The sequence below is a fragment of the Leiobunum rupestre genome, chromosome 10 (genome assembly GCF_980474605.1).
Source record: "Leiobunum rupestre chromosome 10, qqLeiRupe1.1.hap1, whole genome shotgun sequence".
Taxonomy (NCBI): domain Eukaryota; kingdom Metazoa; phylum Arthropoda; class Arachnida; order Opiliones; family Sclerosomatidae; genus Leiobunum; species Leiobunum rupestre.
This window is the reverse complement of record NC_143393.1, coordinates 50,001,278-50,029,277: the sequence shown is the minus strand read 5'-3', so window position 1 is coordinate 50,029,277 and position 28,000 is coordinate 50,001,278. Positions and strand designations below refer to the sequence as shown.

The following is a 28,000-nucleotide window of genomic DNA, read 5'->3' as shown; positions in this document are numbered from 1 at the left end:
GATAATATAAAGGTACGCAGCAAGACAAAAAAACGTCAGAGGTACAGCGGGACTTCGTATAGCGAGAACAGATTTTTCTGTATATTTTCAGCTTAGAATACTTTGACAACGTCACAAACGGATGAAATATGAAAAATTTAGACAAATAGAGTAAAGTGGGACACGCGAAGATACGAAATATAGTTTAGATTGGACAATAATGTTTTAAACGTGTTGGCTTTACTTGTACAAGGTGTTTTGACCTCGTTAGTTCTACGTTTTGTAAATCGTTTGATAAGAAAAATTGTAAAGGTAATTTGATTGCTTCGTATACCGTAATACTTAAGAAAATCTGTTGGTATCAATAGTTTCATGAATTTGAGAAAGTAGAAGTAGATCTTCTTTGAGGACTTTTCGGTGAACACGTGGTCAAGAAAAACACTGTCAACTGAAAGTTTCCGGAAGACATGTCTTGGCTTCATGGATTGATAGCTGTACCGGAAACCATTGGAGTAATACTAGTATTAATTACAGCTTCAATAGCATCTTATTACTGGTAAGTAGCAACCTTTTTGAATTTATTTTACACTGATATATGCTTGTTAGGAAGCGATGTAATATTCAATATTTTTCAGCGTCTGTAAGGTAACGTGACCTTATTGTTTTAATGTGGCTCTTACGTCACAGTCTCTTACTTTTACAAGCCCACGAGAGCGCGCTACAGTCGCCAGGAATATAGGTTTTTCTAGCGCACGTGCAAATCGCTCTTGTGACGTAAGAGCAACATTTTATCAAGTTGGCCAAGACCACTTCTTATTTTATAAAATCAACTATTTCATCGCTTCTCGCCAATTGACATATTGTAATAAAGGTAACGTCTTCTGTTTCATACAGGGTTTGCGTCAACAGACGTCACTATTGGGTAGGAAAAGGTATACCATCGAAATCTCCACCCTCGATTTTTAGTAATTTGTCAAATAAATTTATTTACAAGGTGAGAACTTCAAAATCTATATTGAAAACAATTACTAACTTTATAATATTGAGCTATAGTGTATCCGCGAGGGTATTCTCCTAGAGTTTTGTTGCTTTATCCGCAAAACCGCTGAGAGTGGGCCGGGAACCGGTAAAATCAAAATTACGGGCTCCAAGAGAGCAGGGTTACCACGCGTCAGGGAAATCATAGAATTTAAAAAAGGATTGTAAAAAGTCAGGGAATTTTAAGAATTTGTTAAAATTCAGGGAAAAGTCAGGGAATTCAATTTTATCTACACACTTTTTGAAGGTAATTTTACTCTAGATCTATGACAAATTCGATGATTATCATTTATCAAGTTTGTCTAATTTTTTCAACATTGCAATAACCATTTTAGTGAAAAATAAATCTATTGAAATTTATTAACTTCTGATAAAAGTAAAATATAATTTTTTTTTAAATCTCATAAAGTGGTCAGGGAATTTGAATCTGAAAGTTTTGTGGCAACCCCGGAGAGCAGTTAGTTGTGGAGATAGTTATACTTTTTCGGAGATAAATATACTTCGTTTGTTCAAATTCGGCCCCTAGGCTGCAAGGGCCACGGTGATTGTACCATCTCCGCCCTCCCTGGTTGGGCCGGTTTATCTATACTGAATTTAGCATAATTTTTATACCCCACTGTTCTTTTGCGTATCTGAACCTGTCTCGATAATTTTCTGTCTATGATAGCTGTACGTGTTACCAGAAGCATATAAATAAATATCTTACGAGAGTACTATCGAATCATGTTCCCACCCAACCGCGTATTACGGCCTAAGCCTTATCGCTTGCATTACTTTGCCTTGTAAAGTAAAATTAAACTGCGTAAAGATGTGATCTATTTACGCACCACATCTTTCTTACGTTATTGTTTTAGCAACTCTCTATATGACGTATTTTGATACACACAGGGTGACCACAGTTCCTATATTTCCCATTTTTCCTTTTAACCTCCTTCCTTTTTGTCATATAATTTAATTAAACTTCCTATTATACCCTATATTTTAACTCAAAGGTCTGAAGAAGTTAAAATAGTTGATACTTTACTCTAAGAAGTCTTGAAAACGTCCTAGTTTTTAAAGATGCTTATTTCCAACACTGTTCGGCTATAGTTTTCGATTATTTCTATCGTCTGCAGTGTAACCCGGCCACCTGAATTAATGGCTTCAAAAGTCGCTTGATGACCTAGGCCTAAGGTGGTGCCTTGGGTATTAGCCTAGCTGATATTGATACGCCTTATTTTTGTATAAAATCCTTATTTCCTACCGTGTTCAGACAGTTCAGTTATTTCTTGGGAGCCGCGAGCGTCAGCTTCGTCGTCTGCTTATAATTTTATAATAAAGATGGTTCCTACTTTTAATTTATTTATTTTCTTCGGTTATCAACTTTATTTTATTTGAAACCATTTTGACCACTGTTTTCTCTTATTGTATGATTAATTTTATCCCAATTTTCTTCCCATATTTTCCATTTTTTTGTCCAATTTTCTTCCCATATTTTCCTTTTTCTTGTCCAATTTTCTTTCTATATTTTCCTATATTTCACTGATAAATTTTCTATAATTCCTTTAAAGGATTTTGAAATATTCCGAAACGTTTTGAAACATCAGTCTACTAAGCGAGTTACATTATCGGTTTAATTAAATAGATACTTCTTTCCGAAGATATATATACTCTCTCAAATCCCCTTTATTAAATAATATACTTATACCTAAAGGATTAGGAAGATTTAACGTCTAACGTTTGCTGAAGATGGTGCTACACAACACTAGGGAGCTTTCTCGCTTCTATACAATAACGGCACGTGTTAGTTGGAAAGTGTCACCGAGAAACGTGAAAGACTCCTAGTGTTGTGAAGCGCCATCTTCAGTATAGTCGGAGGAGAAACATTTCTTATTAGGGTAAACGAGATTGCCTAAAAAGGTTTTTTCCAGCCGTAGATTTTAAATGGCAAATCTTTAAACCCAGGATTTGTTTGTAAAATACAAAATCCTGTGGGCAAAAAAGGCAAATGTCCTTCCTGCAGGTGACATGTCAAGATCTCACCGTCTTAAATTGTGAAGCATAAAATATTAAAACTACGTTGAATGTTTTGTTTTCAGCATCCCCATGAAGTCGAGAGAGACCTCTACAGGAAGTTTGGAAAAGTGTTTGGGTATGATAATTTTTAATAATAATTATGGGTAACAGAAAGGTAGTGTAGGAACGCCCGGAATGATAACCATTTGAGTCAGCCCAAAATACTGAAACTAAATTGACAATATTTCAATGCTAGCCCTATTTTACCACAACTTTACTAGGGGAAACGTTAATACTGCACTTTATTAGTGGAAACTTTACTACCCACACTTTACTGGCGAAATGTCGACTATTCCAACTTTTCGTTTGAAAAATCTATTACCCCAACTTTTCGTTTGAAAAATCTACTACCCCATTTTTTCGTTTGAAAAATCTACTACCCCAACTTTTCGTTTGAAAAATCTACTACCCCAACTTTTCGTTTGAAAAATCTACTACCCCAGCTTTTCGTTTGAAAAATCTACTACCCCAGCTTTTCGTTTGAAAAATCTACTACCCAACTTTTCGATTGAAAAATCTACTACCCCAACTTTTCGTTTGAAAAATCTACTACCCGAACTTTTTGTTTGAAAAATCTACTACAATATAATTTTCGTTTCAAAATCCACCACCCCAACTTTTCGTTTGAAAAATCTACTATCCCAACTTTTCGTTTGAAAAATCTACTACCCGAACTTTTCGTTTGAAAAATCTACTACCCTAACTTTTCGTTTCAAAATCCACCACCCCAACTTTTCGTTTGAAAAATCTACTACCCCAACTTTTCGTTTGAAAAATCTACTACCCCAACTTTTCGTTTGAAAAATCTACTATCCCAACTTTTCGTTTGAAAAATCTATTACCCCAACTTTTCGTTTGAAAAATCTACTACCCCATTTTTTCGTTTGAAAAATCTACAACCCCAACTTTTCGTTTGAAAAATCTACTATCCCAACTTTTCGTTTGAAAAATCTACTACCCTAACTTTCGTTTCAAAATCCACCACCCCAACTTTTCGTTTGAAAAATCTACTACCCCAACTTTTCGTTTCAAAATCCCCCACCCCAACTTTTCGTTTGAAAAATCTACTATCCCAACTTTTCGTTTGAAAAGTCTACTACCCCAACTTTTCGTTTGAAAAATCTATTACCCCAACTTTTCGTTTGAAAAATCTACTACCCCATTTTTTCGTTTGAAAAATCTACAACCCCAACTTTTCGTTTGAAAAATCTACTATCCCAACTTTTCGTTTGAAAAATCTACTACCCTAACTTTCGTTTCAAAATCCACCACCCCAACTTTTCGTTTGAAAAATCTACTACCCCAACTTTTCGTTTCAAAATCCCCCACCCCAACTTTTCGTTTGAAAAATCTACTATCCCAACTTTTCGTTTGAAAAGTCTACTACCCCAACTTTTCGTTTGAAAAATCTACTACCCCAGCTTTTCGTTTGTAAAATCTACTACCCCAGCTTTTCGTTTGAAAAATCTACTACCCCAACTTTTCGTTTGAAAAATCTACTACCCCAACTTTTCGTTTGAAAAATCTACTACCCGAACTTTTTTTTTGAAAAATCTGCTACCCCAACTTTTCGTTTGAAAAATCTACTCTCCCAACTTTTCGTTTGAAAAATCTACTACCCCAACTTTTCGTTTGAAAAATCTACTACCCCAACTTTTCGTTTGAAAAGTCTACTACCCCAACTTTTCGTTTGAAAAATCTACTACCCCAGCTTTTCGTTTGAAAAATCTTCTACCCCAGCTTTTTGTTTGAAAAATCTACTACCCCAACTTTTCGATTGAAAAATCTACTACCCCAACTTTTCGTTTGAAAAATCTACTACCCGAACTTTTTGTTTGAAAAATCTACTACAATATAATTTTCGTTTCAAAATCCACCACCCCAACTTTTCGTTTGAAAAATCTACTATCCCAACTTTTCGTTTGAAAAATCTGCTACCCCAACTTTTCGTTTGAAAAATCTACTACCCTAACTTTTCGTTTGAAAAATATACTATCCCAACTTTTCGTTTGAAAAATCTACTATCCCAACTTTTCGTTTGAAAAATCTATTACCCCAACTTTTCGTTTGAAAAATATACTACCCCAACTTTTCGTTTGAAAAATATACTACCCCATTTTTTCGTTTGAAAAATCTACAACCCCAACTTTTCGTTTGAAAAATCTACTACCCGAACTTTTTTTTTTAAAATCTGCTACCCCAACTTTTCGTTTGAGAAATCTACTATCCCAAATTTTCGTTGGAAAAATCTACTACCCCAACTTTTCGTTTGAAAAATCTACTATCCCAACTTTTCGTTTGAAAAATCTACTATCATAACTTTTCGTTTGAAAAATCTACTACCCCAACTTTTCGTTTGAAAAATCTACTATCCCAACTTTTCGTTTGAAAAATCTATTACCCCAACTTTTCGTTTGAAAAATCTACTACCCCATTTTTTCGTTTGAAAAATCTACAACCCCAACTTTTCGTTTGAAAAATCTACTATCCCAACTTTTCGTTTGAAAAATCTACTACCCTAACTTTCGTTTCAAAATCCACCACTCCAACTTTTCGTTTGAAAAATCTACTACCCCAACTTTTCGTTTCAAAATCCCCCACCCCAACTTTTCGTTTGAAAAATCTACTATCCCAACTTTTCGTTTGAAAAGTCTACTACCCCAACTTTTCGTTTGAAAAATCTACTACCCCAGCTTTTCGTTTGTAAAATCTACTACCCCAGCTTTTCGTTTGAAAAATCTACTACCCCAACTTTTCGTTTGAAAAATCTACTACCCCAACTTTTCGTTTGAAAAATCTACTACCCCAACTTTTCGTTTGAAAAATCTACTACCCGAACTTTTTTTTTGAAAAATCTGCTACCCCAACTTTTCGTTTGAAAAATCTACTATCCCAACTTTTCGTTTGAAAAATCTACTACCCCAACTTTTCGTTTGAAAAATCTACTACCCCAACTTTTCGTTTGAAAAATCTACTACCCCAACTTTTCGTTTGAAAAATCTATTACCCCAACTTTTCGTTTGAAAAATATACTACCCCAACTTTTCGTTTGAAAAATATACTACCCCATTTTTTCGTTTGAAAAATCTACAACCCCAACTTTTCGTTTGAAAAATATACTACCCCATTTTTTCGTTTGAAAAATATACTACCCCAACTTTTCGTTTGAAAAATATACTACCCCATTTTTTTGTTTGAAAAATCTACTACAATATAATTTTCGTTTCAAAATCCACCACCCCAACTTTTCGTTTGAAAAATCTACTATCCCAACTTTTCGTTTGAAAAATCTACTATCCCAACTTTTCGTTTGAAAAATCTATTACCCCAACTTTTCGTTTGAAAAATATACTACCCCAACTTTTCGTTTGAAAAATATACTACCCCATTTTTTCGTTTGAAAAATCTAGAACCCCAACTTTTCGTTTGAAAAATATACTACCCCATTTTTTCGTTTGAAAAATATACTACCCCAACTTTTCGTTTGAAAAATATACTACCCCATTTTTTCGTTTGAAAAATCTACAACCCGAACTTTTCGTTTGAAAAATCCACCACCCCAACTTTTCGTTTGAAAAATCTACTATCCCAACTTTTCGTTTGAAAAATCTGCTACCCCAACTTTTCGTTTGAAAAATCTGCTACCCCAACTTTTCGTTTGAAAAATCTACTACCCCAACTTTTCGTTTGAAAAATATACTATCCCAACTTTTCGTTTGAAAAATCTACTATCCCAACTTTTCGTTTGAAAAATCTATTACCCCAACTTTTCGTTTGAAAAATATACTACCCCAACTTTTCGTTTGAAAAATATACTACCCCAACTTTTCGTTTGAAAAATATACTACCCCATTTTTTCGTTTGAAAAATCTACAACCCCAACTTTTCGTTTGAAAAATCTACTACCCCAACTTTTCGTTTGAAAAATATACTATCCCAACTTTTCGTTTGAAAAATCTACTATCCCAACTTTTCGTTTGAAAAATCTATTACCCCAACTTTTCGTTTGAAAAATATACTACCCCAACTTTTCGTTTGAAAAATATACTACCCCATTTTTTCGTTTGAAAAATCTACAACCCCAACTTTTCGTTTGAAAAATCTACTACCCCAACTTTTCGTTTGAAAAATCTACTACCCCAACTTTTCGTTTGAAAAATCTACTACCCCAAATTTTCGTTTGAAAATCCACCACCCCAACCTTAAGATTAAGATTAAAAATCAACCACCCCTACTTTTCGTTTTAAAAATCTACTACCCCAACTTTTCGTTTCAAAAATCTACTACCCCAACTTTTCGTTTGAAAAACTACTATCCCAACTTTTCGTTTCAAAATCCACCACCCCAACCTTAAGATTAAGATTAAAAATCAACCACCCCTACTTTTCGTTTGAAAAATCTACTACCCCAACTTTTCGTTTGAAAAATCTACTATAATAACTTTTCGTTTGAAAAATCTACTACCCCAACATTTCGTTTGAAAATCCACCACCCCAACCTTAAGATTAAAAATCAACCACCCCTACTTTCCGTTTAAAAATTAACTTCCCCAACTTTTCGTTTGAAAAATCTACTATCATAACTTTTCGTTTGGAAAATCTACTACCCCAACTTTTCGTTTAAAAATCCACCACCCCAACCTTAAGATTAAAAATCAACCACCCCTACTTTTCGTTTAAAAATTAACTACCCCAACTCTTCGTTTGAAAAATCTATTACCCCAAGTTTACGTTTAAAAATAAACCACCCCAACTTTAATAGTGAAAAGGTTACTATTCATAATTAAGATAATAACCATAAGTATGATACTTCCGTTTGTTTAAATTCTAAATTTTCTTAGCAAACCCTTTTTCAAAGCAAACTCTCTATAGGCCACCTCCGAGTTGGAGTATTATATTATCGTTCTTGGTAGTAGAATATTTCCCCTCGTGCATATTGAGACACTAGGGAGCTCTCTACTGACAATTGCTAATTGTTATTGCGTTAATTATTAGTAAATATGTTATTACCGCAAATTTACTAGTGAAAACTGTTGTTCTAACAATCACCATGCATTTAGACATTGTACTGTAGGCTAATTATTGAAAATTGCGTTTCAATAAATGTAATTGAAAAATTAATCTAACGAACACCATTTGCGCCGCGGTTGTTCTAGGTCGTACTTTGGTGAGAGACCCATGCTTTACGTGGCAGATACGGAGCTGATTAAACGAATACTAATTAAGGATTTCCACAGCTTCTCCAATAGGAGGGTTAGTGTATACCGCATAGTTCAAAAGTTAAAAGTCAAGATCAATATTTACTATTGACTATGTCTCTTCAACTGTTGCAGGTTATCGTAAGTGGAAAACCATTACACGATCTAATGCTTGTAGTCATCAGAGGGAACGACCAATGGAGGAACATACGGAACACCATGACGCCCGCTTTCTCAACGGGGAAATTAAAAAAAGTAATATTTACAGGTTTTCTGTAATAATACGGTCTAACCATAAGTACATCAAGTTTCTTTTAAAGTGTAAATACTTACTATCAGATTACAGCGATTTGCGGGTAACAAAATTTGAAGTTGTCTAGAATAATAGATGCGTTTTAAAATAATGGGATTTTACTTTAAATCACTATATGACCTTCAACTCATGGTTCAAGGTCATTCAAAGTTTATCTCGAAAACCAATGGATTTAGTTAAATGGTTCAAACTTTAAAAGTTTTCATAGTGGCGGTCGACATCGGGTTAATGACATTTAGACTTTAATTTCCAATTTAAAGAACACTTTCTCGAAATCCATTGGTTCTCGAGATAAACTTTGAATGCTCTTGAACCTTGAGTTGAATGCAATCAGAGTTTATACATTTTTAAGACTTCCTACTAGATGAGAACTCTAGCATGAGTTTTTTTCGAGTTAATAGCCCTTCCACCTGGTCTCTGGTACATTATGTTCATCACGACCTTCCTGTTTTTGTCTAAATTCCCTCGACTTTTTATTGGTCTAATTAGGTGGTATTAAAGTTATTTAGACCTAAAATGTGACGAGGTACACTTTTCTAATTGAAACCAACTTTGTATCTCTAATGGTTCTCGAGCAAATTTTAATTGACCCTGAAGATATGGTTTCAAGGTCATGGAAATTCCCGTTATCAAGTGACCCCTGCACGTTCATTTTGTTCAAGCAACAGCTATCATGGTTGTTGAATCGGAGTTTTTATTATTATTTTTTAATTCATGAATATATTAATATCTTAATGGTTAATAATTTCACTAGTCAACCAAAATTTAAAATAAATCAACTAAATTTTAAGAGAATATTAATTACATTTAATTACTAAAGTAAAAATTCCAACTCATTCTGGGTGGATCAGTTATGTGATGCAATCCTTACTATCCTCTAAAACTGTGTGATTTATATCCATATTTATAGGAACATTACTAGATTTACATCTGACTAAATCGTGTTATTTTTTGTTTTGCACCTTATTTTTATTCGCTTCCATTCGCTTTTAATAGTTTTTTGACTCTAGAAATACTATGATTAGAAGTTTCATTTAAATCAAGGAATACCTCTGCGTGTGGTGCCATACCAGAGTGACCGAGAAAAATCATATCACCTCGGGTAGGAATCGAACCTACGACCTTTGGGAGTTTTGGTAACCCGGCCCGGACTGGCCATAAGGGCGATCGGGCGCGTGCCCGGTGCGCCCCAAGGGTAAAAAAGGGCTCGGCGCCTCTAAAGTGCCAAACATAGTTCCCCCGATCGCGGATCGCCCTATGGTCAAAAAGGTTCGAGCAGTGAAAATATTTCACTAAAACTCGAAAATAATAAAACATAAATATGAATACATCCGTATTAGTATTATCCAAATACTTATTTTGCTTTCCTGAGTCCGGCGGCTACTAACGTAATAATAACCGTGAGTTAGGAGTCTGCTGACAATTGGATACTCTGTAGTTGCCTCTGTATGTAGATCACTCATTTCACAGGTGACACTGACATTTAAGTTTGTAAGTTATTTTTTTATTCGGTATTTTTTATTACTTCATAATTTTTACATGATTTTGATAACACATATAGTAATTGGTTAACAAAGTTTTAAAATCCTGAAATAACCGTTAAAAATCGTAAGAACCAACCTGGGTGGACCGTGGACGTTACATATTTGAAAGTGAAACTAAAACTTCATCGTTTCCCTCAAACGTGACATATTTTAAATGATGTAGTAGGGTGCACGACCACACAAGACGAAATAATAATTTGTTTAGGTGGTACTTTTATACCATGTTACCGTTATACAGGGTGTTTTGAATTGCTCTGACTGGGCATTTTTATAAAAAAACAAGCGGTCCATAGCAGCAAAGTTGAGAATTTTCTATGCTTATATCTGGCAGCATTTTTCAACAGGGGAGGGGGGGGGGGCAAGGCAGTCAGAGAGGGGTTTATTTAACCGCCTATTCCTTAAAAAGAGTACATGTAATTTACAAAAATGTCAATTTAAGCCTACAGTAGGCATAAAAACGTATCAGTAGGCCAACTACGCACAACGGTCAAGTTTTCAATTAATATTTAATGTGAAAACTTTTTGTTTCAACCATTCTCTAATGTTCATTCCGTCTAATCAACATGCCACTATATTGTTCTCGTGGTCAGCTTGCTTTTATGGTCGAGTTATTTTATGGTGAATCCAATCGTAACGCGCATAGGGTTGGTGAATTGTTCTATCTATCCAGATAGAAGACCAAGCCACAAAACCGTTCCAGGAGCTGTTCGTGACTTTCAAGGCTTACGGAAACGCCAGTCCAAGATTTCGTGAACCATGTAGTCAAAACATCAACATGGAAGACGCCATTCTAGCCTATTTTGTTGCGTATCCTCGAGCAAGCGTCAGAGGTGCAAGCGGTGATTTCGGATTATCGACGAACTACGTGTGGACCACTGCACACTTCACAATCACAACTTCCATCCGTATCGAGCTACCCTCCACCAAGCTCTGCACGACGGAGATATGGAACGTAGATTTGATTTCTGCAACTGGCTAATAACCACGTCTGATGAGAACCCAAATTTCATCACTCAAATGCTGGTGACCGACGAATGTTCCTTTGGGAGAGATTGGCCTATCAACCATTAAAATACCCACATGTGGTGTGACGAAAATCATCTCTGGGGTTTTCCTCACCATCATCAACAACAACTCCGACTGAATGTTTGGGCGGGTTTGCTCGGGGATCGAGTTATTGGCGCATTTTTCTTCCCAGCTCGTCTTAATGGACAACGCTACTTGGTGCTTTTTCAGTATGAAATAGCAGACGCTTTAGAAGAAATTCCGCTGGAAGGTTACAGACAGATGTGGTACCAACATGACGGCGCTCCACCCCACGTAGTGGAGCATCATAACAACGAGTTACCTCGGCCTTGGGTTGGCAGGAACGGTCACGTTCGATGGCCTGCAAGGTCTCCGGACCTAATTCCGATGGAATTTTTCATCAAAGCACAAGTTTACGTGACACGCGTTGAGAACATCGAAGATTTGCGTCACCCAATCATTGCAGCCTTCGAACTTGTCACTCCTGATATCATCAGATGCTCGTTTCAAAACATGCTTCATCGTGTCCAAACATGTATCGCGGTAAATGGAGGTATCAAAGAAAATGTTCAATTAAATCTTTCATTTACGTACAAAAATGCCAAGGCTATTGGCCCCAATGGACAGCTTGTTTTTTTGATCAGCTTAAATCTTCGTCAAAAAGTGTTCTTTTCCAATGAAACCAATTTCTTTGAACATTTTCAACAGCACTCTACAACTTTCTCATAAAAACGTTTTCTCTAGCACCTACCTGTGAAAAATATTTTTTATAAAAACCCGAAATTAAAGCGATCCCACACTAGAAATAAAACCCTCAAAATTTCGCAACTCACCAGTCAGAGCATTTCAAAACACCCTGTATTTAAAATTAGTTTAAACAGAATAAAAAAAATTAGACTGAAAATCATTTAGAACTATATCAGCAAAAGTCTATAATAATTTAATAGTAAACAGCTTTAGGGGCGACCCTGGGCCGGGTTGGGGTATAATAGAGTTGTGATCAAAGATATTGGAGCCCTTTCCTTACCCGCCCGGTGCGCCTTTTGATACCCAGTCCGGGCCTGGGTAACCGTCCCAACGCCACTACCATTGGACTACCGCGGCCACGAATAATAAGGCCTCGGACATCCAATTTGAGAATACTATGATATTAAGAAATACCAAGAACGTATTGAAGCCACTGAGAACAATTAAACACCTATCCCCACGTTTCCAAGACGCAATCTTTTTCAAATTTTTGGGCGTATCTAAATTGCAAAATATTTAGAGGTCATTTGTGGATCAATAATATTTTAATACTACTATATTTACAAACATTCAAAAGAGTTATATGGCAATCTAATTTTTTTAAATATTTTTATATTATTAAAACATTTAAAAATAATATAATTGAAATTAATTATTTTTAATATTTAGTATGTAAATAATATATAATCTTTATTTCACACATAATTTAACTTAAACATGGAAATTATTTAGTAAATATTTTATTATTTAATAATTAAAATTTTAGATAACAGAGAGCGTTACGAAATGTTTATTAGGCGTGGCCAGAAGAATAAGTAGTAGAAAACACCACCACACCTAAATACTATGTTGTTTTCCAGTTGCTTCGATCTGTTCTTGAATATAATAATAACAGTTTTATTTTCGCATTTGCAGATGTTGCCTTTAATAAGTGAATGCTCCCAAATTACAGTGGATAATTTTAGGAAATACTCTAGTAATGGCACTCCAATAGACTGTAAAAGGTAGGCAATTTCTGAAAAAAGCAATTGAAAAATTGAAGGTTTTGTTTATTTTCGGAGAGTAGCCATAAGCCACGATCACGTTAGACCTTAAAACCCAGTTTAAGGAGATCTGAATGACAGTTTTAGACAAAACAATTGGGAGATACTTGGATACAGAAAAGATTCTTATAAACCCTCTATCTGAGGAAATCGGCGAATAAACGGAAATCTCCATTGCGCATGCACCAAATGTGTCCCAAACGTTATCATCTTCACATTTGGAGCCAAGGCTTAGTTACACCCCTTTATTTTCACCTAAATAATTCGGTAAAATCTTAATATACCCTCGGACTACAATTTTCAGTAATGAAATTCTTTCCATTGAGTCGGTTGTTTATATTGCTTGGTTCTGATGGTGGAATACCTAGCAACTCAAATGTATGATCGCTAAACATTTTTAGTTTCAATTGCTCTGATGGAGAATCACCATGCCTACGTTTACCTCTCTCTCTCCCGTTGATCCACTTATCGCGCATGCGCCTTAGTCATTTCCGTTTGGGCGCCAATTTCACCAATAGAGGTTTCATAGCAATTTGAAGCGTTTTTTCTTGTCCCTGTGTTTCATTAATCCAAAAGAGAAACTCGCCATGCAAACAGGTTTTTGAGGCGAAGGATATATTTATTTATATTTTAGGGATAATCATGAGAATGATTATGTTGAGACGATTCTCAGCTTTCCTCCAGTTCACCTCAGTATGCCCCTCCCCTTAAGAGTGAATCATATCAGACCCGTATCTCATTGGTTCTCGTGACGGGGAAAAAATAAGACCATGGTACCCGTGTATTTTCGGAACATGTTCCAGGGTTCGTAAACGACCTGGGAAACCTGGAAAAGTCGGGGAATTTTAAAAGGTTTCCAAAAGGTCCGGGAAAAGTCAAAATTTTAAAAGGTTTCCAAAATGTCAGGGAATTTGAAAACAATTCCAACATGTCAGGGATAACTCAAGGAATTGGAAAATGGTCCCCAAAAGTAAAGGAATTTTAAAATTACCCCAAAAAAATCCGGCAAATTAATTTTTGAAAGAAAATATTTAAAAAAAATTTAACCTATAACCATTCATTTATTATACAAAAATGGTCAGGGAAAACCTGAAAATGTCAGGGAATTTAATTTCGGAAATTTTGTACGAACCCTTTGTTCAGTCTCTCTGCATTATTGTTGTGCCTATAATTTGTTGATAATCAGCGTGCGTTATACCGTCACGTGATAGACGCAAAAATTCGTAAGCCTACTTCTAAAGACTTCCAAAATCGTTTCTTATATCACGTGACAGCGTAACGGTCGCTGATTGGTCGAGCTCAAAGTGCTTAAAATAAATACCGCTCCGCTGCCGCACTCTAATTCCCACGAATCGTCTAAACATAGTCATACCTCTTAAGTTTTAATAAATATAGTCTTGGACATAGCTGGCACTTTTTCTTAACTAATTCATGAAGTTGGTCCAATTTAGGCTTTTCGGCAGTTATTCCTTGGATGTTATTGCGTATGTCGCTTTCGGCACGAAATTGGATTCCCACAACGACATCGACAACATTTTCGTTCGACGCGCCAAACAGGCGTTTTCTCCGGAATTCTCCTGGAGAAAACTTGTCACGCGTAAGTATCATTTTCTCTGAATTTTTAACTCATAGCATTAATTTTTAATGTTTATCAAAGACAGTTCATAGCATTAATTTTTAATATTTATCAGACGTACGTCAAGTTAAGAATTCTAGCGATAGTTTTATAATTCTTTTGGAACTAGACCCTCATTTAAACTTGATATACAGGATGTTTCAAATAGGTATGCAAATATTTTAAGGAGTTGTAGGGGGTGAGTTGGGAAGTATGCCTGTTTTTTCCCCCATTTTCCTACGATGAGTTAAAAGAGCGCCAGAGAGCTTCAAAGTGTGACCTACTAGCCCCTGGAAGTATGGTGCAACAAGCGAAAAACCAAGCAGCAGGGAAATGCGAACATTAATTGGTTTGGGTTCGTGTGATAGTTAAAAAAGGACTTTGTAAACAAATCGAGGTAACCAGCGTAAAAAAGTAAACTTAAGACCTTTTCACACGAGTCAACTTTTCAAATCAACAAGCTGAGTCAGCAAAAATGGATCAGTGTGAAAAGGCCTTAAAACAGCATTTAAAGTCCCTGCTGCTTGGTTTTGCGCTGGTTGCAGCCTACTTCCAGAGGCTAGTAGGCTGCAACAAGCTCTCTGGCGCTCTTTTAACTGATCGTAGGAAAATGGTGGAAAAACAGGCATACTTCTCCACCCCCCCTACAACTCATTCAAATTTGGCATAACCTTTTGAAACACCCTGTAGAACAAATACTCTGACTTGTTTTACGATATGTAAACGAATGTTTCCGAAGTCAATTTGGGAAATGTTTTTGATAGAACGTGAAACTTCTCGAAGAAGTAGAAAAAATAAACTTTATTAGAATAAACACAGTTGATAGGCTTTCTAGCCGGAATCGAAAATTAAGTGCTAAGATTAGTAAAAGTAAAAAAAAATTAAATTGAATTTTGAATTCAATTAGATATAGTTTGCAACTGCGCTGTAACGGAGCCCAAAGTGTTTAAATTTCCATTAGTGGTTTGAGATATTGCTGGTGAACGTTTATAACACGAGAGTCTATGGAAACCTACAATCACTTATGTTCATCTAGGAGCAACAAACACAAGGAGAACGCAACCCGTCAAAAGTCGTGCATTTTCTTGCGTATACACTCTTTTTTTGGGGAATTTGCTGGGCGCGTTCATTTTGAGTTTACCCCCCTTAACCCCCATTCTCCATATCCTGAGATCAAAGACCCGAGCCTAGACACCCCACCGGTGGTTCCAGGTAATGGCCGACTAGCGGGCGGCCAAAAAGAGGGGTCGAAAAGACCGCGAAAAAGAGTGTATAGTTTTCATTGGTTAGACGCTTTAGCGCCCGCTGCCGTCGGAAGGGGAAACTTGGAAATTGTCTTCCCCCCATTTCCGTAAAACGCTCAGCGTAAAGGTTCGTCCAATGAAATTTGTACACATGAACACTGCGTTAGCGTGTTTAAAGGCTAGCTGCGTTCTCCTTGTGTTTGTTGCTCTTAGATGTACATGGATATCCACTACCTTAATACGATTAATTTAAAAATATTGTTTTGTGTACATAATATTAACGAAACAAGGTTTGCTTTGTAATTTGTATACATAATCTTAGTTTCATATTATGAAAGTAAGATAATACGTCATGGTTTAAACATAAAGTGTTAGCAAACTAACGAAATTACAACAGCTTCTCGCGTTAATCGTTAGATTGTTATCTGAAAATTCTAATTGACATTTTCCGATTTTCATTCCAGTACTTTTTCCAAAGTTGGGTAGCCTCTTTGTAAACAAGTTCTTTCCTCAAGAAAATCATTTTGACTTCTTTCGAGAAACCGTTCTTTCTATCATGGAAAGGCGAGAAAAGGGAAAAGAGGCAAGCTTCTAAAATTTATTCTAAATGACGTGGTGCTCTGTAAATTGGGGGTAGTAATTGTGGGGACAGTAACGTCAATCCAATCCCCATTTCACACTCAGTATAATATGCACTGCGATATACAGGGTGTTTCAAAAGGTTATGCAAAAATTTTAAGGAGTTGTAGGGGTGAGTTGAGAGGTATGCCTGTTTTTTCCCCATTTTCCAACAATGAGTTAAAAGAGCGCCAGAGAGCTTCAAAGTGTGGCCTACTAGCCCCTGGAAGTAGGCTGCAACAAGCGCAAAACCAAGCAGCAGGGAAATGCGAACATTATGGTTTGGGTTCGTGTGATAGGTAAAAAAGGACTTTGTAAACAAATCGAGGTAACCAGCGTACAAAAGGTAACTTAAACAGTATTTAAAGTCCCTGCTGCTTGGGTTTGTGCTTGGTTGCAGTCTACTTCCAGGGGCTAGTAGGCCACACTTTGAAGATCTCTGGCGCTCTTTTAACTCATCGTTGGATAATGGGGGGAAAAACAGGCATACCTCTCAACTCACCCCTAAAACTTCCTAAAAGCTAGGAGCAACAAACACAACACCCCACACAAGGAGAACGCAACCCGTCAAAAGTCGTGGATTTTCTTGTGTACATTTTTCATTGGCTAGACGCTTTAGCGCCTGCTGCCGTCGGAAGGGGAAAATTCGGAAATTGTCTTCCCCCGCCCATAAAAAGTTCAGGGTAAAGGCTCGTCCAATGAAATTCGTACACAACTCTTCGTTGGCGTGTTTAAAGGCTCCTAGCTAAAAGTGTTGCAAAACCTTTTGAAACACCCTGTATTAAGATAGGAGTCTTATCCCAAGTGTAATACAGTGAGTAGCTACGCAGAATCTTTTTGGAACGAATGAACCGAATTTTAGAAACTTTTCCAAAATACATCGCGCTCGGTAGTGAGATTTTTACCCGCATGAAAATTGAACTTAAAGGGAATATAACTTGCAAAACAATCTTTATGGAAGACCCCTTCAATTTTGCAAATTACCTTGTACAGTGGCGCCAAACATTTCTAAAGCCAAAGGCAAGAGCGGCCAGAGCTGCAAACTTTGGTGTTCCACACCAAATACCTGAGGTTATATTCCGTTGAAGGTCTAAAAATTCAAATTCAGTTTGCATCTACGCTCTCGTGGCGCATTTGCCTTCGTGAAAAATAGTCTGAATGGTAAATAAAGATATTTTTCGTTCAATTCTTTTCCCACCAACTTCGAATATATTTCTCCTCTCATGCTTGAAATCGTGGTACCAAAGAAAGTCATCAGGAGTCATAGAATATAAAGTGTTTGCTATGCAACTAAATTGATTTTGTTAGTGATTTATTTATATTTGGGAAGAGTGATTATGTTTAGACGATCCGCGGTAATCACGGTCTAGTTTTCCAACGTCGGATTTGAGTTGATTTTTACGCGGAAGTAAACAAATCACAATTTTTAAATAAATAATTTAAGTTTCGGCTCTAGGGTCGTTTTCCACAGGTTCTCCAAACTAGTATATTAGGTCATCGAGTGACCTTTAAGGCCATTAATCCAGGTGGTCGGGTTACATTTCGTAGGAAGGTGGTGGCAAGCCCTTCATGCCACGCGAGCCACCCAGTGCCACAAGTTGGGATCGAACCCGGCTCCTCTTGCTGCGAGGCGAAAGTGCTAACCACTCCACCACATATTTCAATAGCATATTATATCAAAAAATCTTTTCGTTTGAGAAAAATTAGTTGAAATATTCTAAAAGGTAACACTTGCGTTACGTTTATCAACGGAGATTGAAGTGGACTAAACACATTTTAAAGAGTTACGATTAATTTTCTTCGCCAGTTAAACTGAACTTTTCGTCAAATGACAAAATTAAATATTTCGCGCTGCGTTTACCATAGATGGCGATACTTTACGGGGTATTTGGTGTGATATTTGAAAGCATTCGGAGCCGCCACTCACTTTAAAGGATTCCGTGTCAATAACATGGATGTACTCTTTTAGGAGCGAAATGATTTTCTGCAACTGATGATTGAAAGCATGAAGGAGGGGGAAGACAATCAGGAATCCGAAATGAAGCACTCCAACTCTGAACACGACCAAACGAAGGCGGACGACCCGCTGCAAAATGGAAAGCGACGCCGTAAGTCACTTTTATTTGATTTTAAAGTTCTTGAATTAAAGACCAAGTAAGTCAAGCGCATCTTTTAACTTGCCGAAACAATAAGTGCCTTTAACTTTTCTTTCAAAATTCAAAAGACTCAATCGCCCTTTAAAGCAAGTGTCGGCTCGACGTGAAGTAGCTCTTTTTTAAAAAGATTTCGCTAGAGTCGAAATCCAAACAAGGTGCTTACGCTACATTTTGACCCAAATGGCGGGACATAAAAGTACCCCTCGCGTTGATTGGCTTGATTGTAAAATTGACACTAACCAGAAGAAAATAGGGGGAAGTACGCTTCTAGTCAGCTTTGGAAAGGCGTCACTTTTCACGAATTTTCGCGCCAAAACGGTTTGGTGGGAAATCGCGGATGAATACATCGTTTAAAAAATCAATTTTTCTTAAATTGAACAATTGTAACATATTGTCCTTCTCATTCTCTGCTAATTGTGCTAATAAGGCGTATTTGCTTTCGTCGTTTATAAACGTGTTGAATCGAAACAAAAGCGGAACTACTTTTTCAGTTTGGCTTATTATGCGTAAAAAGGCGTTTTCGTGGGTCACACGACGACTTCTACGGCTCAAAGCTACAGATACGTACTTCCCCTATTTTCTTCTGCACTAACCTAATTTATAGTAATGTTTAGCAATATATTTTATATGGGACTAGCTGAACCCGGCCGACGTTGTCCTGCCAGTGTATATTTGTTTGTTAATGTGGAAAAATGAAAGATAACTCCTACTGATAAGGTTTCATTATTTTTATTGGGATAAATTGATTATGAACTATATACATTGTTTTTTAATAATAATTCACGTGAATGATCTATATTTTTGACTATTCTATTCGCTATGTCATCGAACTAACTTAAAATTCTTATTTAGTTTATAAATGTACAAATTGAACGGTATAGAAGTGGCGAGCTATAGCAAAATGGATGGTGCTAAAATATGATCCGTGATCAAATATCTATGTCTCGATCGATGTATACCAATTTCCATGGCGATCGGTTTTACGGCAAAGAAGTTGATGTGATGTAGCGCCATCTAGTGGCGAGTTAAAGTTAAATGGATAGCAAGCGCCATCTAGAGTTATAGCAAAATGGATGGCGCGAAAATATTCTTCGTGTTAAAATATCTAACTATAGCAATTTCCATGGTGATCGGTTTTACGGTAAAGAAGTTGATGCGCTGTAGCGCCATCTAGTGGCGAGTTAAAGTTAAATGGATAGCAAGCGCCATCTAGAGTTATAGCAAAATGGATGGCGCGAAAATATTATCCGTGTTAAAATATCTAACTATAGCAATTTCCATGGCGAAATAACTTAACTAGAATACAAACTCAGCCAATATAAGTCAACTAGAATCCAAACTCAGCCATATAAGTCAACTAGAATCCAAACTCCAGCCAATATAAGTCAACTAGAATCCAAACTCCAGCCAATATAAGTCAACTAGAATCCAAACTCCAGCCAATATAAGTCAAATAGAATCCAAACTCCAGCCAATATAAGTCAAGTAGAATCCATACTCCAGCCAATATAAGTCAACTAGAATCCAAACTCCAGCCAATATAAGTCAACTAGAAATCAAACTCCAGCCAATATAAGTCAACTAGAATAAAAACTCCAGCCAAATTAAGTCAACTAGAATCCAAACTCCAGCCAATTTAAGTCAACTAGAATCCAAACTCCAGCCAATATAAGTCAACTAGAATAAAAACTCCAGCCAAATTAAGTCAACTAGAATCCAAACTCCAGCCAAAATTAGTCAACTAGAATCGAAACTGCAGCCGAAATAAGTCAACTACGATTTAATTATTGCTGGGTTTATTTTTCAGTTTATTTAGTCAAAACTCTCAGTTAGGTCTAACAAATTTTTTCTCGACGACATAATAATTTACGTTAGGCCTAAAACTTGGTTTCCACTAGTGTTTGAACAAGTTTTTCACGTCTACGCTCGCACCATCGTGGCGTTTTCGCCCTTTTGAAAACCAGCCATTGCAAGTACAAGAACCATATAGAGTGGCTTGCATGTCCAGTCTCTATGTATAATACTTCTTAGCTATTCGCTGAATAAGTTTTATTGAATGTTCTATTGTAGCGCTAACGAGGGACGAGGCTTTGGCTCAGACGATTCTGTTCTTTGTCGCCGGATTCGACACGACGTCCATCGCGCTGACGGCGACGATTTACTTTCTAGCTCTGAATCCCGAATGCCAGAGAAAAGCCGCTGAAGAAGCGGATTCCATTCTCCAGGACAGAGTACGTGACCTCTAATTTATACTTAGTATAACCATAATTTTATCATTCACTTTACGTAAGTAAGTCCGTTTTATATCTTTAAATATATTTTTGCTGAAAGCTTTCTTACATCAGAAGCTTAGCGAGGAGGAGGGGAAGGGGCATCGACTCCGGGCGCCGATGGCTGGGGGGCGCCAAAGTATTTAATGTGAAATGGATTTATTGGATTATATATTAAACTAACCACTCCTTCGGCGTTGAGTTTGCAAGTTCTCTTCCCACTGATTTAAGGGGTTTTCCCCTTCCATTAAAACTTGCTGAGGTTGACGGTTAGGGAGCTGTTGGCTCGCGTAGCATGAAGGGCTTGCCACCACCTTCCTACGCATTATAACGCGGCCACCTAAATTAATGACTTTCAAAGTCGGTTGATGACTTATGCCTAAGGTGGTGCCTTGGGTATTAGCCTAGCCGATTTTTTTTTATGCTTACTAATTTTTCTTGAAACTTGAAAAGTACACTTTTTTTAAAATAAAACCAAAAAATAATGTGGTTTTCCAGAGGCAACGGGGTAGGTAATTTTGTTTCCTTTTTTCAAACGAAAAAGTTTGAAAAATCCTGAAATCGTATAAGCCCTTTTATTTGACGTAATTCGTCTATCAAGACGTCGCGTCTTGCATTTCTGCGCCTGTCGTCAGTGACGTAACTGGAGTCCAGTCCATAGATTTGTCGAGCTGCTGTTTTGCCCTCGGGGCAGTCTCCTAAATAATTTTGGCTTTTGTTACAGTATACTCTCGCCTGTTTCCGCGGGCAACCCGGCGCTTGCGGCCTTGGTCTGAAGTAAACCACTTGTTTATCACTCGGTTCGTCATTAAGAAAGGTCTTATCTCATTTCTTGCCAAACTACCCACGCTGTGCCGGCGGGGTTTGCTTTCAGTCAATGCCAATATACCTGAGCTACTCCAAACAATGCTAAAGATGTTGATTATATTTTTTATTAGAAACCACTATTAATTTAGCTATGGGCTCCTTTTACAAGGGGTTATTAAAACTAGTTCACCATAGGCTAACCACTACTGAAAATTAGGTACATTATTCAGATTACGCGTAGCGATCAGCCCCTCGACGTTTAACGTGTGGAGCGGCTAAAGCTCAAACTCTATTTCCCACAGCTGCACGCCAAGTGGGGAGGGGTCGTCCCATTGCAGCGCCTTTTGGAGGGTTAGGTGGCTTGCAGTCGCGTCAAAGGTGTGTCTATCAGTAGCAGGGTGGTCCGTGCCCATGGCTGTTTCGTCTCCAGTCGGGGCTGTGAACGCTAGCGTTGGGCATTCTCCACCGGCGATATGGGATGATACTGGAAAAACGGTATTTATAGGTCGGTTTACAGTTCGTTCGACGCAGAGTTTGCTTACCAGGGGTACGCAAAAACTCGGATTTTTTTAGCTTCTTTCAATCGAGAGATGGCGCCAATAGTTCCTAAATTGTAGCGAAAACGTACTAGTGGCGCCATCTCAAGAACTTCTGAAATTAAAAACCAAATTCTAACATCGCCCTGCCCCTGTGACTTACTACCCAGTTATACATCAGTAAACCCACCTATTATTTTAAATAGTACTGCTATCAAGGGGCAGGTATTAAAATTATTTTAGTACTGCTATCAAGGGACAGATATTAAAATTATTTTAGTACTGCTATCAAGGGACAGATATTAAAATTATTATAGTACTGCTATCAAGGGACCTATATTAAAATTATTATAGTACTGCTATCAAGGGACAGATATTTAAGTTATTATAGTACTGCTATCAAGGGACAGATTTTAAAAATATTATAGTACTGCTATCAAGTGACTGATATTAAAATTACTTTAGTACTGCTATCAAGGGACAGGTATTAAAATTACTTTAGTACTGCTATCAAGGGACAGGTATTAAAATTATTTTAGTACTGCTTTCAAGGGACAGGTATTAAAATTATTTTAGTACTGCTATCAAGGGACAGATATTAAAATTATTTTAGTACTGCTATCAAGGGACAGATATTAAAATTATTATAGTACTGCTATCAAGGGACCTATATTAAAATTATTATAGTACTGCTATCAAGGGACAGATATTTAAGTTATTATAGTACTGCTATCAAGGGACAGATATTAAAAATATTATAGTACTGCTATCAAGTGACGTATATTAAAATTACTTTAGTACTGCTATCAAGGGACAGGTATTAAAATTACTTTAGTACTGCTATCAAGGGACAGGTATTAAAATTACTTTAGTACTGCTATCAAGGGACAGGTATTAAAATTATTTTAGTACTGCTTTCAAGGGACAGGTATTAAAATTATTTTAGTACTGCTATCAAGGGACAGATATTAAAATTATTTTAGTACTGCTATCAAGGGACAGATATTAAAATTATTATAGTACTGCTATCAAGGGACCTATATTAAAATTATAGTACTGCTATCAAGGGACAGATATTAAAGTTATTATAGTACTGCTATCAAGGGACAGATATTAAAAATATTATAGTACTGCTATCAAGTGACGGATATTAAAATTACTTTAGTACTGCTATCCAGGGACAGGTATTAAAATTATTTTAGTACTGCTTTCAAGGGACAGATATTAAAATTATTTTAGTACTGCTATCAATTGACAGATATTAAAATTATTATAGTACTGCTATCAAGGGACCTATATTAAAATTATTATAGTACTGCTATCAAGGGACAGATATTAAAGTTATTATAGTACTGCTATCAAGGGATAGATATTAAAAATATTATAGTACTGCTATCAAGTGACGGATATTAAAATTACTTTAGTACTGCTATCAAGGGACAGATATTAAAATTATTATAGTACTGCTTTCAAGGGACAGGTATTAAAATTATTTTAGTACTGCTATCAAGGGACAGATATTAAAATTATTATAGTACTGCTATCAAGGGACCGATATTAAAATTATTACGTGATACCTTCTTTACAAAGCAACAATATCATTTAAATAATAAGATTTTTTGATTTTTTTATCCGAGTATTTCTGTGGAATTTTCATATTTATTCCTATTAAATATGAAAATTCCACAGAAATACTCAGAAATAATAAAAAATCTTAATATTTAATTGAGATTGTTGCGTTGTAAAGTAGGTCTCGCATAATAAGAATCGGTTTACTTGAATAGACTTTGTTTCGCGCCAAAAGGTGGGTTTCAGTAAAAGTTTGTTTATTTTTCAAAATATAGAAATATTTAAAATGGAATATACTACATTGAGATTTTTGTTTTGTTTATGCAGTGGTGCCATTTACTATCAATAAAGATAAATGCGTGTGCTATTTCCAGTGCCGTAATAATCCTTGACCGGTCCTGTAGGCTTCCAGGTTCTTTGGGACACTCAACTATAATAAATAATAATCAGCTAGGCTAACAACCTTGGTACCACCTTAGGTCATCTTGCGATTTTTATTGCCTTTAAACAGGTGGCCAGGTTTCAATGCCTAAGAGGGTGGTGGCAAGCCCTTCATGCCGCGCGAGCCAACAGCTCCCTACATTTACTATTACCGTTAACCTCTTCCCGAATCTCCCTCGTGATGCATGGGCCCCTGCTTTTAGTGGGCCCCAGCGCTTAACGGGCCGCTAGGCTTGAGCGAGGGGTAAGACAGTTTCAGATAATCTGTACACCGAGTTAGTTCGTGCATTTAGCACTGTTAAAGGTACATATTTTCAAGAGTTCGCGAGTTCCATTTAGCACTGTCAAAGGTACGGCAGTGTACACCGAGTTCGCAGAGTGTCTTACCCCTCGGGCTTGAGCCTAGTCAGCCTTACGGATAATATGCCACTGGCTATTTCGTTTTATTCCGTTTCTACAGAACCTTAATAAGCCGCGTTGACACTAGACACTTTGGAATCGTTTCAAAACGATTTCGAAAGTGCCTAGTGTAAACGCGGCTTAGTTTCTGTTTCCAAAAAATGTCGCAGATCGTCCTTTAATAAATATTTAAGCTCGGTATTACACTCCGTATGGATATTTACTTACTTGTTAAAAACAGTATCGTTTATCTTCGTTTAGAATTTTCCTTTCATCCACATAAAACTTGTAGACAGTTTGGCATCGTAAGGGATATTTCGATCTAGCTAACTTCTGTGGCAAATAAACGGCTTTTAAATAGGATTGAAAGTGAGAGTTGGCTAAAACATTCCCAGAGTTTTTGAAAACAATAGTTATCTGTCCGTAGAGATTCGGTCATGCTATAGTTTCACAGTCAAGAAGGTTTGACTAAGCTGTTAAATAATATCATCGTATCGTTTATTTGCAGAAATCTGTCGATGCTGAAGGTCTTAATGAAGCGAAGTATCTGGCGGCTTGCATCGATGAAGCCTTAAGACTTTCACCTCCTTTAGCCAGGTAATTTTAATACACCTTTGGAACTAATATGTAAATAAGAGTTTAATATATACTGATGTACCTACGAGGAAGGTAATTATTATGGAAATGCGTATTCTATTGTTATTTATCTCATTAGAATCAGTTAATAATAAGAGTAATCTAAGACAAAGATTTTGGATACCATATATTTCTATTTCAGACTCGACAGGACATGCGTAAAAGATTATACACTCGGTGATACTGGCGTGACAATTCCAGCTGGGATGGTCGTTCAGATACCTATTTTTTCTCTACATCGCGATCCCGATTATTTCGAAGAACCAGAAAAATTTATACCTGAAAGGTAAAAATACCTTACAGTAATTATTTATATAATTAATAAATAATTTTAACGGGTGTTTTTACAAAATAAAACAAAATGTTTTTATCTGCGTCACTAGCTCAAGTGATTTAAGTGCGTTACTTGCACGTGCGTTTTGCACGCGGGTTTCAAATTCCGAAACCTCTCGCGACTTCCGCGCGTGCTAACTACCTTCAAGAGCTACAGCTAAGTGACGTAAATAACACATTGTCAGTTTTGTCACATGATCTGCCGTATTTTATAGAAACACCTGGTTGCGTTCAGTAACTCTCAATGAAGTATCTGAAAAATAATATTCGTTGAGACCATAGTACCTTGTTGAACGCTTTTTACGCTTGTGGTAAATTTTGTAAAATATCATCTGCAGCTAGCTTTAATCCGTGCTTCTACGTCACGTGACCGTTGAGTAACGGAAAAATCTGCTCTTTCCGCCGATGATTTCGTTGCTCAACGGACGGGTAACGTGACGTCAAAACCGGAAATCAAAAAACCCGTTCAGTAAGAAACCGCTGACCGTTGAGCTCAGCGCTGAGCTTTTTTAGAGTTACTGAACGCAGCCCAAATTGGGCCACTCTAAGCTTGGATAAATAATAGTAGTTCCGCGTGCAATTGCTAAGTGTTTGTTACGGGTTGTGCCTTGAAGAAGGCTAAGTGTTACGGGAGTTTCGGAAATTCTCCGTTAACTTCGCCCAAGCGGCGCTGCTGTCGCAAAAGCCATTTGCTGGTCAGTTTTTCTCTCCAAGTGATATATTTAGGTAGGAACTACTATTATTGATCGAGGCTCTAAGACTGATTGTTGCCATTATTCGATATGTCTCATAGTCTCCGCACGAATTGGGGAACAAGTGATCTAATGGTTCAAATAAATCTTTGAATTTCAGATTTTTGGATTTAAATAAAAGAAACGTGAACCCGTTCGCGTATTTGCCTTTCGGAGCTGGACAGAGAAATTGCGTCGCGATGAGGCTGGCCCTTTTGGAAGTGAAACTGTGCCTGCTTCACCTTCTCAAAGAGTTTCAGTTCTTGCCGTCTAATAAAACCAAGGTAGCTTATGTTTTGCAATATTCTATCAATAACCATTAGTTTACTTTTTCAAGATTTCATATTCTGTCGATGACCATTCATTATTTTGCTCGATTTCAATCGAGGGGCTGGTCACTCCGCGAACTAGGTGTACACTGTCGTGTCTCTGACTGTGCTAATAAGAGTTCGTGAACTCTTTAAAATCCGTACCTTTAACAGTACTAATTATGCGAACTCGGTGTACAGGTCATCCGAGAGTGACTTACCCCTCGATTTCAATCGATGGACATTAGGTTATTTCGATGACCATAAGCGTAACATTTCATGCAGTTTCGCATCGATGACCGTGAGATTAATATATCATGCAATTTTATATCGACGGCCATAAGCTTATCTCTTACGCAACTTTTCATCAATGTCCATAACCTTAATATGTTATGCAATTTCCCATCGATAGCCATAAGCTTAATCTCTAATCCATTTTTACATCGATGGCCATAAGCTTAGTCTCTTGTTGAATTTTCGATGCAGTTTTTAGTAAATGGCTAAATGCAGTTATTAGTAATTGGACAAATGCAGTTATTAGTAATTAGACAAATTCAGTTATTAGTAATTGGACAAATTCAGTTATTAGTAATTGGACAAATGCAGTTATTAGTAATTAGACAAATTCAGTTATTAGTAATTGGACAAATTCAGTTATTAGTAATTGGACAAATGCAGTTATTAGTAAATGGGCAAATGCAGTTATTAGTAAATGGGCAAATGCAGTTATTAGTAAATGGGCAAATGCAGTCATTAGTAAATGGGCAAATGCAGTTATTAGTAAATGGGCATTAGCTTTTTTCGTATATTTTTTCCATACGCTACTTTCATTGATACTTTACTCTATCTACTCATACAATTTAATGTCTTTTGAAAGTCTTGCTTTAATTTTAAATAGCTTTCCCCTTAAAAATGTCTGCACAGTCGTGATAGTGGACCTAATTAATGAATGCCAAGTGTTTTTCCTAAAATAGAATTGTACAGCAATGAAGGCGAATTTTAAGTTATCTCTAAAATTTTAAACCTTTAAATTTCAGGCAAGAATGGAATATCACAAGAATTTTTTACTTCAACCAAAAAATGTTATTCTACACGTTATGAAAAGATAACCTCGAAGATTGGAATGCATTGTTGTTACTTCTTTTTGGGTGATTTTTGGCTGACCGGATTGGGGTGTTCAAAAATGCAATCCGTTTGTGATTTCTTCGCTCTTAACCGACTCTATTTAAGACCGACCAATCAGTGATAATTTTAATCCGAACTGTTCAATCATGGCATTCCAAATAATTCATTCCGTGAAATCTGTTTAAAACGTTCAATAAATTAGAATGCAAAATTTGGAAACGAAAAATTTAATATTTATCAGAAATGGAACTAGCTTTCATGACTTAGCTT

At 36.6% G+C, this 28,000-nt stretch overlaps 1 protein-coding gene across 2 annotated transcripts; it reads left to right on the top strand.

Annotated features, from left to right (window-relative positions):
- The first annotated feature begins 55 nt into the window (after positions 1-55).
- Positions 56-28,000, top strand: LOC149926142 (cytochrome P450 3A9-like). Of its 2 annotated transcripts, XM_090160360.1 has the most exons (15): positions 56-291; positions 376-535; positions 874-973; positions 3,096-3,148; positions 8,228-8,324; positions 8,405-8,524; positions 12,815-12,903; positions 14,394-14,539; positions 16,266-16,384; positions 18,389-18,527; positions 20,646-20,806; positions 25,106-25,194; positions 25,376-25,519; positions 26,419-26,581; positions 27,643-28,000. In XM_090160360.1, exons 2-15 carry the CDS (start codon positions 447-449, stop codon positions 27,712-27,714), a joined length of 1,581 nt encoding a protein of 526 aa, XP_090016486.1. In that variant the 5' UTR covers positions 56-291; positions 376-446; the 3' UTR covers positions 27,715-28,000. The 2 variants fall into 2 exon arrangements, with proteins under 2 accessions (XP_090016486.1, XP_090016485.1); XM_090160359.1 differs by having other exon boundaries at positions 56-535.